At 37.6% G+C, this 15,333-nt stretch overlaps 1 protein-coding gene across 1 annotated transcript in view; it reads right to left on the reverse strand.

Moving 5' to 3' along the window:
* MRPL3 (mitochondrial ribosomal protein L3) overlaps nt 1-15,333 on the reverse strand; it is a 39,732-nt gene that overhangs the window by 6,294 nt on the left and 18,105 nt on the right. The window contains exons 5-7 of the mRNA XM_082459359.1: nt 7,989-8,097; nt 6,478-6,555; nt 4,896-4,973 (exon numbers count right to left, since the gene is read on the reverse strand). Coding sequence (XP_082315485.1) covers nt 4,896-4,973; nt 6,478-6,555; nt 7,989-8,097 — 265 coding nt within the window. The remainder of the gene's footprint in view (nt 1-4,895; nt 4,974-6,477; nt 6,556-7,988; nt 8,098-15,333) is intronic.

Consider the following 15,333-nt stretch of genomic DNA (forward strand, 5'->3'; position numbering starts at 1 on the left):
TTTCTTTTTTTCTTTAATTAATTAATTTTTTGGGGGGGCTGCACTGGGTCTTTGTTGCTGTGCGCAGGCTTTCTCTAGTTGCAGCGAGTGAGGGCTACTCTTTGTTGCAGTGCGTGGGCTTCTCATTGTGGTGGCTTCTCTTGTTGTGGAGCATGGGTTCTAGGTGTGTGGGCTTCAGTAGTTGTGGCACGTGGGCTCTAGAGCACAGGTTCAGTAGTTGTGGTGCACGGACTTAGTTGCTCCATGGCATGTGGGATCTTCCAGGACCAGGGCTTGAACCCGTGTCCCCTGCATTGGCAGGCGGATTCTTAACCACTGCACCACCAGGGAGGTCCCTGATATCATATTTCACATCTAATTGTTTTGTGTATCCCTTAACTGCGTATTGTGGATACAGATGATTTTACTACTTTTGTCTTTTAACCTCCCTACTAGTTTGTGTGTGGACAATTTACCTTTATCGTATGTTTGCCTTTACCAGTGAGCTTTTCCATTTCATAATTTTCTTGTTTCTAGTTGCAGCCTTTTCTTTTCCCCTTAGGAAAGTTCCTTTAGCATTTGTTGTAAAACTGGTTTGGTGGTGTTGAATTCTTTTATCTTTTGCTTGTCTGTAAAGTTTTTGATTTCTCCATCAAATCTGAATGAGGACCTTGCTGGGTATTCTTGGTTGTAGATTTTTTCCTTTCATCACTTTAAATACATCATGACATTCCCTTCTGGCCTACAGAGTTTCTGCTCAAAAATCAGCTGACCATCTTATGGGAGTTCCCTTGTACATTATCTATAGCTTTTCCCTTGTTGCTTTTAATATTTTCTCTATCTTTAAGTATTGTCAATTTGATTACTATGTGTCTTGGTGTGTTTCTCTTTGGGTTAATCCTCTATGGGACTCTGCGCTTCCTGAACTTGGGTGATTGTTTCCTTTCCCAGGTTAGGGAAGTTTTCAGCTATTATCTCTTCAAGTATATTCTCAGGCCCTTTCTCTCTCTTCTTTTTCTAGAATCCCTATAATGGGAATGTTAGTGCTCCTGATGTTGTCCCAAAGTTCTCTTAAACTGTCCTCATTTCTTCTCATTCTTTTTTCTTTATTCTGTTACACGGCAGTGATTTCTACTACTATTTCTTCCAGTTCACTGCTCTATTCTTCTGTCTCATTTATTCTGCTACTGGTTCTTCTATTTTTCATTTCCGCTATTATATTCATCTCTGTTTGGTTGCTCTTTATATTTTCTGACTCTTTGTTAAAAACTTCTAACTTCTTGCTCTGTGCATCCATTCTTTTCCCAAATTCCTGGATCATCTTTACGATCATTACTCTGAACTCCTTTTTGAGTACACTGCCTACCTCCACTTCACTTAGCTGTTCTTCAGGGATTTTATCTTGTTCCTTCATCTGAAACATATTCCTCTGCTGCCTCATTCCGTCAAATTTCTACTTGCATATTTATGTGTGGCAGGTTAATTGCATTTCCCAACCCTGGAGAAGTGGGATGTCCTGTATGTCCCAAAAGTACACTTCCCTCTCATCACTGAAGGATCAGGGACCAGTCTGTTTGCAGACCCAGTTCCACAGGCTGTGTGATCATAGCTTTCTTGCTTCTGGTGTCTGACCCTGGCTGGATGGGGCTGCTCTAGAGGCTTGTACAGGCTTCCTGGCAGGAGGGGCTGCTCTAGAGGCTTGTACAGGCTTCCTGGCAGGAGGGGCTGGTGCCAGCCCACTGGTTGGTGGAGCTGGTTCCTCGCCCTCTGGTGGGCAGGGCTGTGTCAAGTGGTGTGTCCAAAGACGGCTGTGGGCTCAGGAAGTCTTTAAGCAGCCTGTCTGCTGACGGATGCAGCTGTGTCCCTGCCCACTTGGTTGTTTGCTTGAGGTGTCCCAGCACTGGAGCCTACAGGCTGTTGGGTGGGGCCGGGTTTTGGTGCTAATGACCCAAGCAAGATGTCAGCCTCCAGCAAGAGTTCATGAAGATGAATACTCCTTAATATATCTGCCACTGGTTTTTATGTCCTCAGGGTGAGCCACAGCTGCCCCCCAACTTCCCAGGAGACCCTTCAAGACCAGCAGGTAGGTCTGGCACAGGCTTCTATGAAATTACTGCTTTTGCCCAGGTTCCAGGTGCATGAGATTCTGCATGTGCCCTTTAAGAGTGAGGTCTCTGCTTCCCCCAGTCCTGTGGAGCTCCTGCTATCAAGCCCCACTGGCCTTCAAAGCCAAATGCTCTGGGAGCTCCTCTTCCTGATGCCAGGCCCCCGGCTGGGGAGACTGACGTCAGGCTCAGAACTCTCACTCCTGTGGGAGAACTTCTGTGATATAATCATTCTCCAGTTTTTGTGTCACCAGGTAGTAAAGGATTTGATTACATCACGAGTGCACCCCTCCTATCATCTCATTGTGGTTTCTTCTTTATATCATGTAGAATATCTTTTTTGGTAGTCTCCAGCTTTTTCTTTAATTGATGATTGTTCAGCAGTTAGTTGTGATTTTGGTGTGCTCATAAGAGAAGGTGGGCTCAAGGTCCCTCTACTCCACCATCTTGTCCCAAATTTGCTGGTACATGTTTTTGTGCACTGAATCTTATCCCTGGCTTTATTATTTCCCTGCCTTCAGGACTCCCTCTCATTCTTTTTATATTTATGTATATTGGCAAACCAGTTCAAACACTTTTTAGGAAAGCTGGAGGTAGGACACACACACAAAAAACAGGAAAATCTGAAAACAAACTTAAATTATAAATTAGAATACAGGGACGAGCACACACAAATAGTACAGTACACTATGCTGTAAATAACAGTTCTTTAGGCTCTTTTAATACATTTAGTGAATCCAAAGAAGAACAAAAAGCTTACATTAATTAAACAGTTTGGTTATCCCTAAGACTATCTTACTAACTTTAGAATGAATGACAGGCAGCCCTGTGCTCTGTACTCTGATGGAACCAAAAGCTCCTGTGGAGTGAGTGGATGCCAATGAGGCTGCCTGTCCAGCAGGACAAGCCTCAACCTCCAATGGCAAGGGGCTTATTCACCTGCTGTGGGATCACTGGGAAGAATGGACAAAGTGGGGTGACTGTTTTCAGAAGATTTACCAAACTTTTGACATTTAAAACATAAGCCCACAAAAAACTCCCCCAAACCCACACCTTAATGTTTGGGACAGACATTTAAGGTTATAAAAGACAGTTAAAAGGCACTATATTTCAAAGATTTTTTTTCAGGATGAGTTCTTTTATCAAAATCTGTTTGTTGGAAATATATTCACCTAGTGTGTTAACAGTTCAAAGTGTCTAGACATTTCTCTGATGGTACAGTTTCTCAAAATGTATTTGGACTCCTCTTTTGGAACTGCCTTCAGTGTACCTTCTGAATATCTTCAGTGATAGCAAGCCACCATCCATTAAATGGATTGAGTTTTTGGAGGCAATCTTTATTGAAGTGGGTGGAAAAATCTGAGTAATACGTGTTGTTGATTATAAATTGTTTATAACAACCAGATCAGAACCCTGCACATATAGTTTTTCAAGGCAGTTCACCTGTTCATCCCTGCTGGTGTCAAGGAAGATGCTGAGGTGAACCTGAGGAGTCACGGCAACAGTGAGGCTCAGCTGGAAGCCAGCCTAGAACTGTATACAGCAAATGGGGAGAAAAGGAGGATTTGACAATGTTTAAAACTTCATCTGCTATCCAGTATAATTTATTATGAAAAATGATCATTTTCTTTTTTTTCCTCTTTTATTTGGTTGTTATATTTATAACAATGTAATAAATCTGGAGGTAGGAATACACTGAATTATGAAGCCCAAATGTTAGGAAAAGCACAATGACAACCTGCTGGCTTCCAGTACCTGTCACTATATACATGACTTGGGTCACCGGGGGTCTGAAAACTTACTTAAACCTAAAAAACTGCAAACTTAAAAAAAAAAAAAAGACCAAAAAATCTTGCAAGAATTAATCAAATGCATTTTTTCTTTAAAAAAAAAAAAAGAGAATACTCTAGTCAAAAATGTGAAGAGTTCCAGAAAGGGGATTTTAATTACTGTAAGACTGAAATAAATATTGTACCTTATGCTAGTAACAGAACCTACTTTAAGAAATGAAAAGAATACATAGAAAAAGACAGGTTTTTTGAAAAATCTGAGGGTTAAGTTTCAGCCTATTTTTGTTGTTATTGTTGGAAGAGTAATGAAGAATCTATTTTGGGGAACTGCTGATATCACTTCAACTACAAATTTATTTTCAGAATGGAAGATTCAAAATTCAAAAGTGACATCTCATTTTGTATTATGTTGACTTAAATCCCAGGTTGAATATTTATTTTGTATTTTATTTGATGGAAATAAATCTCTGAGAGCTTAAGAACGTTTTTTCAAGTCTATCTTGTATAACATGTTTTCTTCTCTTCATGTTTTGAACATAAAAATGTATTTTTAAGGAAAACACAGAGCAATGCTAGTAATAATAATAATAATAATAAATCTTTCCTTAAAATGTCCACCTCAAACCACCTTTCTTGTTGATTCTCATTTTATTTCCACCACACACACTTCTGGTTCCTGTGTCAAAGTACTCTTAAAAAATGAAAAAGTTATTTTTTGGAAGGATAGAGATATATTGATATTTTTGCAAGTAGTTTTGCTAATATCCTTTTTGTATTTCTAAAGCGCCTCTTACTGGACCTACCCTTTGTGAAGGTTCATGGTTTTAGAGACATAGGCTATAGGTTATTTTGTGCAATTTTCTCACTCAGGTGCTACTAAAAAGCAGAAAAATTAGCAAAGAACATGTGGAGAAACAGCTACTTATTTTCAAGACACATTTATGGGTGAGAGGAGAACTTATGGCACACATCCACATCTCTGAACAAGGGAAAATAAAGACATAAAGACAGTTATACATACCTTTACTAAGCAATTTTTGTGTCCAGGTACAGAGCCATTTACATAGATTATATTGTGCTTTGTGTTTATTCTCCACACCTAAAGTGGAAATAAAATCAAACCTTAAGAATCAAAAATATGAGAATATACTTATATCAGTACAAACAAAAGCTGAGGCTATAAGTAGCCTGTAAAGAAATAATCATGTTAGCACCTCAAAATATTGAATGAGAATAAAAATTTCAAATCCTATGGATGACTTGTACTGCAATACTACAACAGATATGTCTCATGTAAGTGGTAGAAAACTCTCATTTTAAGTATAAATGTGACTGAACGATCAAGACTACTTGGATATTTCAATATTCTTCTGGCACCATTAAGAATAACAAATGAAAATTCAATTTTATTTTATTCTTAGTTAACATGAGCTTGCTGCAACTAGAAACTGGGAAGCCGCAACCTCTCTGGGTCTAATTTTTTTAAAAAGTGTGCTGAGCAGATGGCCTTCAAACAGATCTTCATGTGGGAAAAACATTTACACAAATGAGAGAACAGTCAAGAAATGGTACTGAGAAAGTATTTGGGGGTAAAATCAAGTTTGACCCATACCTCATGGCTAAATGTTAAATACTAGGGAAACTGAAATCTCTCTCCTGTCACACATATGCATACATGAAAAGAAAATGCACAAAGTCAGATACAAATATAGTTGTCTGTGGCAAGTATAAATGTAACAGAGAGTGAAAAAAAATCTTAGATTACATAAAATTTAAAAACTTCTGCTGGTTAAAATTTATAAATAAAATATATCTAGAATAGAGAATGAAAGAATATGCACCAAAATGTTACCAGTGGTTCTCTTTGGGGGTTGTTCTTTTGAATGGCCTATTTTCTTTTTTGTACTTTCTACACTTTTCATACATATATACAGATTAGTTGTTTTAATAAAAATATAATTATATGGCACCTATTATGTACAACTCATTTTCACTTAGATATTACATATATTCCTCAAGTTAGCAGAGAGTGAATTTAACTCTCTGCCCCTTATAAATGTATAATTATTTTACAAAAATGGATGTATACCACAATGCTTTTTTAGTACTCTATTTTCCTATTTTGATTGTCTCCTACTTTGTCTTCCTCTCTCCTCTTCCTCACCCACATCCACCCACACATTTGACATTTAATCGAAAGCAATCTGATATATAACCATCTACTCTTCTCTGTGCTTACATGGCATGGTGACATATATATGTAGGGAGTTTCTGTTTACTCTTTTATAAGAGTATTATACATAATGCTCTGAATCTCTATTTTTTCATGCAACAACACTTTATGGAAATCTTCCAGGTCAAGTAGTAGACAATTAACTTTTTCTTTTTAATGAGTGCATTTTCCATGGCTTGCATGTTAAATGAACATATATGACAACTCCAACACACACACACACACAGAGTTCACGTATCCCCCACCCCTCAATAATTGTAAAACCTATTAGAACCACCATACGCCAACACGTGTTAAATATGTATGCTGGTGCATTTGCCTATAGGCACTAATTTAACCATTCCTATGAAAAGCCACTCCAGAAACTTACTTTCAGTCCAAATGCTGTCCTATCTATGTTCCCCAATTGTCCAGGCATTTTAGTTCCAGGCCAGACTCTGGCAACATCCTAAAGGAGAGAACCAAAAGTAGCACTTTTAAGTAGTACTCTCAATTTCAAACAGTACCGATCAAACCAAAATGCAAATAAGATATGTCATTAAAATGTTTTATTTTTTCCCCCATTTTGCTAGCCCCCAGTAAAGAACTAAACATGGATTTAGTCACATTTACCCCTAGAGAATTCCCTTTCTAAATTAGATTAGAACAAAAAAATATAGACTAAGAACATATTTAGGAGAAAAGTTCAGTAACAAGAGAGCAGCAACTGAGCCCATAATGGCTGAGAAGGACATAAAAACATGTCACACCACCATTCAAAGAAAAAATGGACTGCCTGGCCTGTTTTCACAAATCTTCCATATTAACTGACTTGGACTCCATCCAGTCCGCAGCTGCTGGAATGGTCCTGCTCTCCCACCCTGGCTTTTGATATTACTATCCTTCTGCAGAGTGACTAAAAGAGAGAGTTAGTTACCTCCAATAGTGAGAAACTTGGCTTCCATTATCAATATATTCACTTATCTGGTCAATCCTATAATTCACAGAAAATTATCTCAGAATGGCTAACTAATACTACTAAAAAAACATAATTAGAACTCAACACTTGCACACAGTACATTTTAAATTTAGACTCCGGGTATACAGCCAACAACTATGTGTTCACAAGTTACTTGAGTTATTAGTCCACTCTAGTCCCCCACTTTAGTGAGGTTCTGTTACTCATTTGAAATAGTTATGTTCATTTCCTAATTATATTCCATTATGGATCCCCCCCCATTTTTATTTTACTTTGAATCTGTAAAACATTAACATGGTTCCAAAGTAAAAAGTGTAACAAAAAAGTATATCTAGTTAAGTGCCACTCCTGCCACTCCTAAGCCCTTCCATACTCTTCCCACCCAAGAGTAAGACTCCCCCAGGCTCTTTATGGTACACCTCTGGGAGAGATATTCAGTAGGACTAAATTAGCAGTACAAAACTCCTTCTCTCCTTCCTATGCTCTTATTGTCTATTTCTCCATTTTTTCTCTATTACTTTCTCCTTCATCATTATACTGTCCTTGACAACTTTTCCTAATGGTCTCCTCTAAGGCAAAAACAAATCTGTGAAGGAACCAGTGAGGGCAGATGGCAGGGCATTCTGATCCCTGATCACTTGGCAGCTCACATCAGAGTGTAGGATGGGAGACAGAGATGGGAAAGAAAGTAGGCAGACAAGTACTGAGAACACTGGCCCTAAGTATGTAGGATATAACCAAATGATTCAAGTCTGGCTCTGGAAAGTAAGTAAGGCCAGGACTCATAAATGTGTGACTTTTATTAGGACCCACCTGGAGTAAGATTCAAATAATGTGACTTGATCCCAAGGACAGACTAAAGCACCATATACACAAAAGCTGAATCTTTAGTACTAAAAAGAGGATCACTAAGTTATACTTACACCAGTTGAAATAGCTCCAGGCCTTCTGTGGGTTTTTGTTTGACCATGAGTAGCTGGCTGGCCTTTAAATCCCCATCTCTTCATGACACCTTGGAAACCTTTACCAATACTGAACAAGACAGGCATTAGAATTTACATAATGAACAGAGGATAAAATACCCCCAACTGTATACTTTGATAGTACCTTAGAGTTTTTAGCAAAGTTCCTTATCCAAATAACTAGAAAAGGCCATACAAGCAAAACTACAAATGAACATGCCTTTATCTCTGTCCTGGTTTGCACCCCTTCCTGGAGTCTCATTCTACATAAAATGATTAGTTCAAGATTGTGAGACAACAGCAAGCTAAGCAGTTCTATCTTCCTAATCCTATGAAACAACACAGTAAAAGTGGGACATTTTATAAGTTCAAAGTACTTGTAAGCAATGCAGCAGGCCACCATTAAGACCCCCACCTCCTGTAAAGCAACTGTACTCCAATAAAAATTAAAAACAAAAAAAACCCCTGAAAAAACTCACCTTCTGGTACACATGCCCCTGTGCGATCAATCACCTCCCCTTGAGTCTGTGTGGACCTAGCAACTCACCTCTTAAGGAATAAACTACGGCAGAAGAGATGAGACGTCACCTCTGACTCTTGGTTACAAAGACACTGGCTTCCATCTCTGCACTCTCGGTTCTGAAGGAAGCCAGCTGCTATCCTATGGAGAGTTATGCAGCAAGGACCTCTCTAGTCAACAACTGTGGACCTGACGCTCGCCAGTGGCCATGTTAATGAGCTTGTAGGCACTTCTTCCCAAGTTGAACCCTGAGATGACCACAGCCTTGACTGTTGCCTCGGCTGCAGCTTCGTGAGAGACCCTGAGCCAGAGGCACCCAGCTAAGCTGTACTGGGAGTTATGACCACAGAAACTGTGAGGTAATAAATGTTTGTTGTTTTAGGCTGTTGTATTTTAGGGTAATGTGCTAGGCAGCAATATACAATAGAACACGAAATAAAACAGTAATAATGCTCTAAATGCTGAACAAGTTTAGAAGATGGATCTTGGTTTCAAGGTTTGAATCAGAAGCCAATGGAGAAATAAAATCAGAGAAAAAATCTAATATTTCAATTTTTAAACAAAACCATTCTATTTTCAAATTCTGCTAACTAGAGAAACATTATGCAATGTAGGTAGACACAACACTAAGGTTCAAGCAGTATTAGAGTTTATCTCTGTCAAATATATCGGGACAAATGATACAAGGAAAGGGCTAGAATGAATTGTAAGACGCTACCAGGCTTCTTTTTATAGACTCTTAATATGAACACTTTTTCCACCTTTCATTAGATAATATATCAACATATTTTTCATGTTGTGCTCCCTTAATTTAATAAAGCTAGCTATTATTAAATAAATAGTGCCCAGTTCAGGACATTTACAAAAAGGACCAATCACAAAAGATTTTGAAAACTATGTTATTTCCACAAGGACTTTGCTATGCATTTAACAAAGAATTATCAGAGAGTAATGGATTGAAGTAAGCCCACATGACTAAGATGGTTTGTTTTAGATAAATCAAGAAACCAGCATAAAAATAATATGAATATGTATAGAACAGTCGAATAATATCATATCACATGTCAAAAGTTATTTGTATATGAATAATTTAAATGTAGTTTTTTTCACATTAATCAATTGAACACATCACTTATGGAGTACACTGACCAGCACACCTTGTTTTATTATGCTCCGCAGATACTGTGGTTTTTACAATTTGAAAGGTTTGTGGCAACCCTGTGTGATCAGATAATGATTAGCACTTTTTGGCCATGAAGTTGTTTTTTTTTTAATTTTTATTGGAGTATAGTTGCTTTACAATGTTGTGTTAGTTTCTGCTGTACAGCAAAGTAAATCAGATATACATATACATATATCCACTCTTTTTAAAATTTCATTCCCATTTAGGTCACCACAGAGCATTGAGTAGAGTTCCCTGTGCTATACAGTAGGTTCTTATTAGTTATCTACTTTATATATAGTAGTGTATATGTCAGTCCTAATCTCCCAATTCATCCCACCCTACCCTTCCCCCCCCTTGGTAACCGCAAGTTTGTTTTCTACATCTGTGACTCTATTTCTGCTTTGCAAACAAGTTCATCTGTACCATTTTTCTAGATTCCACATATAAGTGATATTATATGATACATGTCTTTCTCTTTCTGACTTACTTCACTCTGTATGACAATCTCTAGGTCCATCCATGTCGCTGAAAATGGCATTATATTTCGTTCATTTTTAAGCCATGAAGTATTTTTAAACTAAGGCACATACATTGTTTTTTTAGACATAATGCTATTGTACAGGCTACAGTACAGTGTAAACATAATTTCTATATGCACTAGGAAACCAAAAGCTTGACTCGCTTTACTGCCGTTGTCTGGAACCAAACTGCAGTATCTCCAAGGCGTGCCTGTACATAATTCTTTTTTTGCCTCCAAAACTCAAAATAATGTTTATGCTTGATCAAAGAACTAAAACAGAAATTTAACATATATTCATTGAAAAGTCACTATAAACTTTGCAAGGTTAACATCTAAGAAGGGAAACTATGATAATCAAATATTTTACTGAAATTTGGCTTCAGAAACTTAACAAATATTTCTACTTAACGCTGAATTTTAGAATATATTGATATTTGAAAAATAAATGCTTTGCAATTTAAAAATAAAAAAGAAGTAACTAAAGAGTCATTTGAACTTATGATATTGTTTGGCAAATAACATTTTTTAAAATTTTTTATAAATTTATTTATTTCATTTATTTTATTTTTGGCTGCACTGGGTCTTCGTTGCTGCACGCGGGCTTTCTCTAGTTGTGGCGAGTGGGGGCTACTCTTTGTAGTGGTGCATAGGCTTCTCATTGTGGTGGCTTCTCTTGTTGCAGAGCATGGGCTCTAGGTGCACAGGCTTCAGTTGTTCTACAGCACAGGCTCAGTAGTTGTGGTGCATGGGCTTAGTTGCTCCGCAGCATGTGGGATCTTCCCAGATCAGGGCTCGAACCCATGTCCCCTTCATTGGCAGGTGTATTCTTAACCACTGCACCACCAGGGAAGCCCTGGCAAATAACACTTTAAAGAAAACAAGGGAACGGACTGGCAATGCCAAATCTAAAATGAGCATGTTTTCAAAATATGGCATTCTAACACTGGTCATTCTTTGTAGAAAGTTTGTTGGTAACTTCTGAGTTCCCAAACTGATTCATCTCCTGCTTAAAGAGACAGCATGCATGTGTGCACCAGTAAAAGACACTCCAGGTAAATTACAGGAGATAATTTAGCTCATTTTACCAGCAAACAATTACAAAATCAAAGTGGTATCCTGAAAGTGCTAATTACTGTCAGCCAATTACAGACTGTTTTTCAATCTAGTTCTAGAACACATCATGTTGTTATACAACAGGAGCCTCTTCAATAAATAACCTTTAAACAAAAGGGTAAGACACACATGATGTGACAAATCACTGGCTGAATTGAGACTATGGAGAACAGAGGGCACCTGTTGCTCCATGGAGGGGCACAGGTGTCTATTCTGTTGTTTCTCTCAGTTGTCACCCAACTGGAGAAGAAAAACGAAACAAGAGCAAGATATGAACGAATCTACACTTAGCAAACCCGTGCAGAATTCAAACATAAGGTTTTCACAGGTCACATAAAATAATACCTTCACTTTACTAAATAGGATATAAAACACATAACATACTTTATCTCTCCCACCCCTTTTCTGCTGCAGTTTTTAATGACAGCAGAAAAAACCAAATAAAGGAAAATTCAAATCAGCTAAGAACACAATGTTAGAAGTTCCAAATTTAGTGAAACATATCTGAAAATTAGGAAAACATAAAAAATTTATTTTATTTAGAGCATTCGTACTTGCTAAAACCAAAACTTCATCAAAAAATCTCAGAGATGCGATTTAAATTTAGACTTTATTGCCCGTGTTTCTGGGTGTATTTCCTTACTATACTTTAAGTTCATGAAGTGCAGGGATTGTGCAGCATCTAACCCTAGTGCCCTACCTAGAGAACTCAGAGTAATTTTGTTACTGGCTATAACTGCGTCTTAGGAAGAGAGATGATTATTTCCTTTATTTTGTCCTGTAGTTTCCAAATGCTGTATAATGGGCTTGTCTTTTACAAAAGTTTATGAAGATTATTTTAAGAAAAGGTGAGGAGGGGCTTAAAGGTTTGACTGTAAGAATCTTGCAGAAGAGAATGCATAATTTAGTGTTTCCAACTGCATTCTATAAATCTCTAGAGAATACTACTATGAATTTCATTTCCCTGTCACATTGACAAATGCCTAAATGTCTACCAGCAGACACACAGGTTTTAATACAAACCCATCATGTATTTCCCCACTTTGTGGGAAACTGCCTTTGACTGCATGGTTCTGGATACACTTGTATATGGGGTAAAACAAAATGTCCATGAGGTGAGGAGTGCTCTCTAGTCCATCCATTCTGAGTCCTCAGGGAAATTCCTCCAAAATTCCCATCACTGAGTTTTGCCCTTGCCACTGAAGATCCCTGTAAATGCTGGGAGTCAATTTCTACTCAACTCAGTGTTGTTGTCTAAACCTATTCCATCAGTGATATAAAACAGCTCCTGAGCACACAGGTAAGTCATGGTGGAATCTTCCAGTTGCTCTGTGTCCCATCACATACAGTTAAAAGCTGGCATGGAAGATCTGTATGGCTGTTACTCTCCAGGATGAATTTGTGACAGCATGACCTGAACTGCAGGTATTCTGTTTATGTCTAAAAACTATAAAGCTCCCATTAATATCTGGGAATATTTTTATCAACAACTGACTGCTAAGAGTGCACCGCTTACAGCTTTCTGACATCAAATCTAGCTCATTCAATAGTACAAAGAGCCAAATGTGCAGTGATTCCTGTGAGTCCTCTTACAGAAGGGAGCATTTTCCAGCTGTTCTAAGTAAACCCAGAACACCACGTTTGCTGTCCTGAGTTCAGTCTGCTCTTCTCAAAGAAGAAAACTCAAAAACTCAAATAATTCTGCAATATCATGAAAAGACACAACAGTTTTCTGAGTATTACTTCTTCATTAATATAGAAAACAGTGAGTTATGCCACTTGGAAAACTGAGGGATTATTTTTTGGAAACAGATTTTTAGAATTGAAAGGAAACTTAGAATATGTGGAATCTAAAAAAGAAATGATACAAGTGAACATTTACAAGACAGAAACAGACTCACAGACATAGAACACAAATTTATGGTTACCAGAGGGCAAAAGGGTGGGGAGGGATAAATTGGGGGTTTGGGATTAGCAGATACAAACTACTAAATATAAAATAAATAACCAACAAGGACCTACTGTATAGCTCAGGGAACTATATTCAATATCCTGTAATAAACCATAATGGAAAAGAACATGATAAAGGATATGTAATGTGTAACTCAATCACTTTGCTGTACACCTGAAACTAACATGATATTGTAAATCAACTATACTTAAAAAAACAAAAACCCACATTTAAAAAAAAAAAAAGAAAGGAACCTTAGAAACCATTTACTCCCAAACCGTTATGTTAAAGATAATGAAATCTACATCCAGAGAGGTTAAGCCACTTGCCCAAGGTCAAATGCCTGGTAAATGAAAGTATCTGGTCATGCTTTTAACCCAGGTCATACTGCCTCTTGAAAAATAGAGTAAAGCAAAAATAAAGTAGCATATCAGAGAAGCATGGAGTTATTTCAAGGGCATCCTCATTGCACTGTAAATTCTAGATGTAGCAGGTATTATGTACTCTTAAAATTACCTAGAGTGCTTTGTAAAGCTACTACTTTGCTATACAAAACAGTCTAAAGTAAGAGGCAATAATTTGATGTATTAGAAAATACCACAGTCTAATTCCTAATGACTTAATGTTGTTAATTCAGTTAAAAAGATATTTCCTATTGAGGAAAACAGATTTTTCCTTTAAAATTTTGAAACAAATGAAAAAACAGTAATATCAGCAATAGCGATAGCAGCCAATACTCCTGAGCATTCACTATGTCCCAGATCTTGAGCTAAGAGCCTTCTGTGCATTATCTCATTCAGTCTTTACAACATGGCTATGAGGTAGGTGCTGTAATTAGTCTCATGTTAAAGATGAGGCCACTGAGAGGTTAAGGAAACTGTTTAGGTCACAGAGCTGCTGAGAAGCAGATCCATGCTTTCAGCCACTCCCTAGACCACCTCTGATGAGACACTCACTTTGACTGAAGAAGGATTATTTTTTACAGAGACTATTTCCCTCTATAGTTTACTCATTTTGAAAACTGTTTCACTAGTATGCTTAAAAATTTACTGCTTTGAATAACTAGTAAATAAAGTAACTTATTAAAAATGAAATAAAATTGCAAATGTGCAGGGCTGGAGAGCAATTGTTCCCTGAAGGCAGCATCCACCTTGCTTTCCCTCCGAGTTCCCAGCAAACACCCACCAGTCAGAATAACAAGCTAGTGGGGAAGGCTTCTGACCATGTGCAGGCACCCTTCTCTGAAAAGTGTGCAGGACTGCTCACACAGCCCGAAGAGTCTTTGCTTTGTTAAGAACCTACCTGGCTTTTTAGTCACCTTAAGGCTCTGATGGACAATATTTCTGTACACATTTTGATATTTTAATGAAAGAACCCAAATTAACTCTCCCCAACTGCTTTCATTTTTACTACCAGGGATAACATTATCAAAGTAAGGGCCTATTTTTCTATTTTGAGGCCAAAGGGTAATGAGAATTTAAAGGGCACTGTTAACTTCAAAAATAGTAAGATTATGCCAGAATTTGCTATTAAAGTAATATGACTGTGCCTGAAAATATATGGGTTGTTTTCATTAGCCCAGACTCGTAGACAGAGTTTTAGATTATCTTTCACTCAGAAAGAAGTAGCTGAATGAGCTGTTTTCTGATTTCAATCTGGGATTCAAGAAATTACTTCAGGCTTGCCACTGTCATGAATTCAAAGTTCAGTAAGACACCTGGCAGGAAAGTGCCCCCATGCCCACCGTTATAGATGCATCACCACCTGTGTCCTTCAAGTCCTCTGAGACAGAGACCTAACATTTTCTCCTAAACACTGCAGAATGCATTTTTACAGTTTTATTTTTATCTTACTTTAATTCTTTTCTGATTTCTTTCCTTAAAAAAAGAAAAACTCTACAAGTTAAAATAAGCACTGCTAGGATTCAACAGAAAACAATGGACTAAACATCCTATGTTGAGGGTGGAATCAACAGTCATACTTTATCTCACCCACTCTTTATATATTATCTAGAGAGGTTTCCTCCTCAAAACTGAG

Source organism: Balaenoptera physalus (assembly GCF_965194825.1).
Source record: "Balaenoptera physalus genome assembly, chromosome: 4".
Taxonomy (NCBI): Eukaryota; Metazoa; Chordata; class Mammalia; order Artiodactyla; family Balaenopteridae; genus Balaenoptera; species Balaenoptera physalus.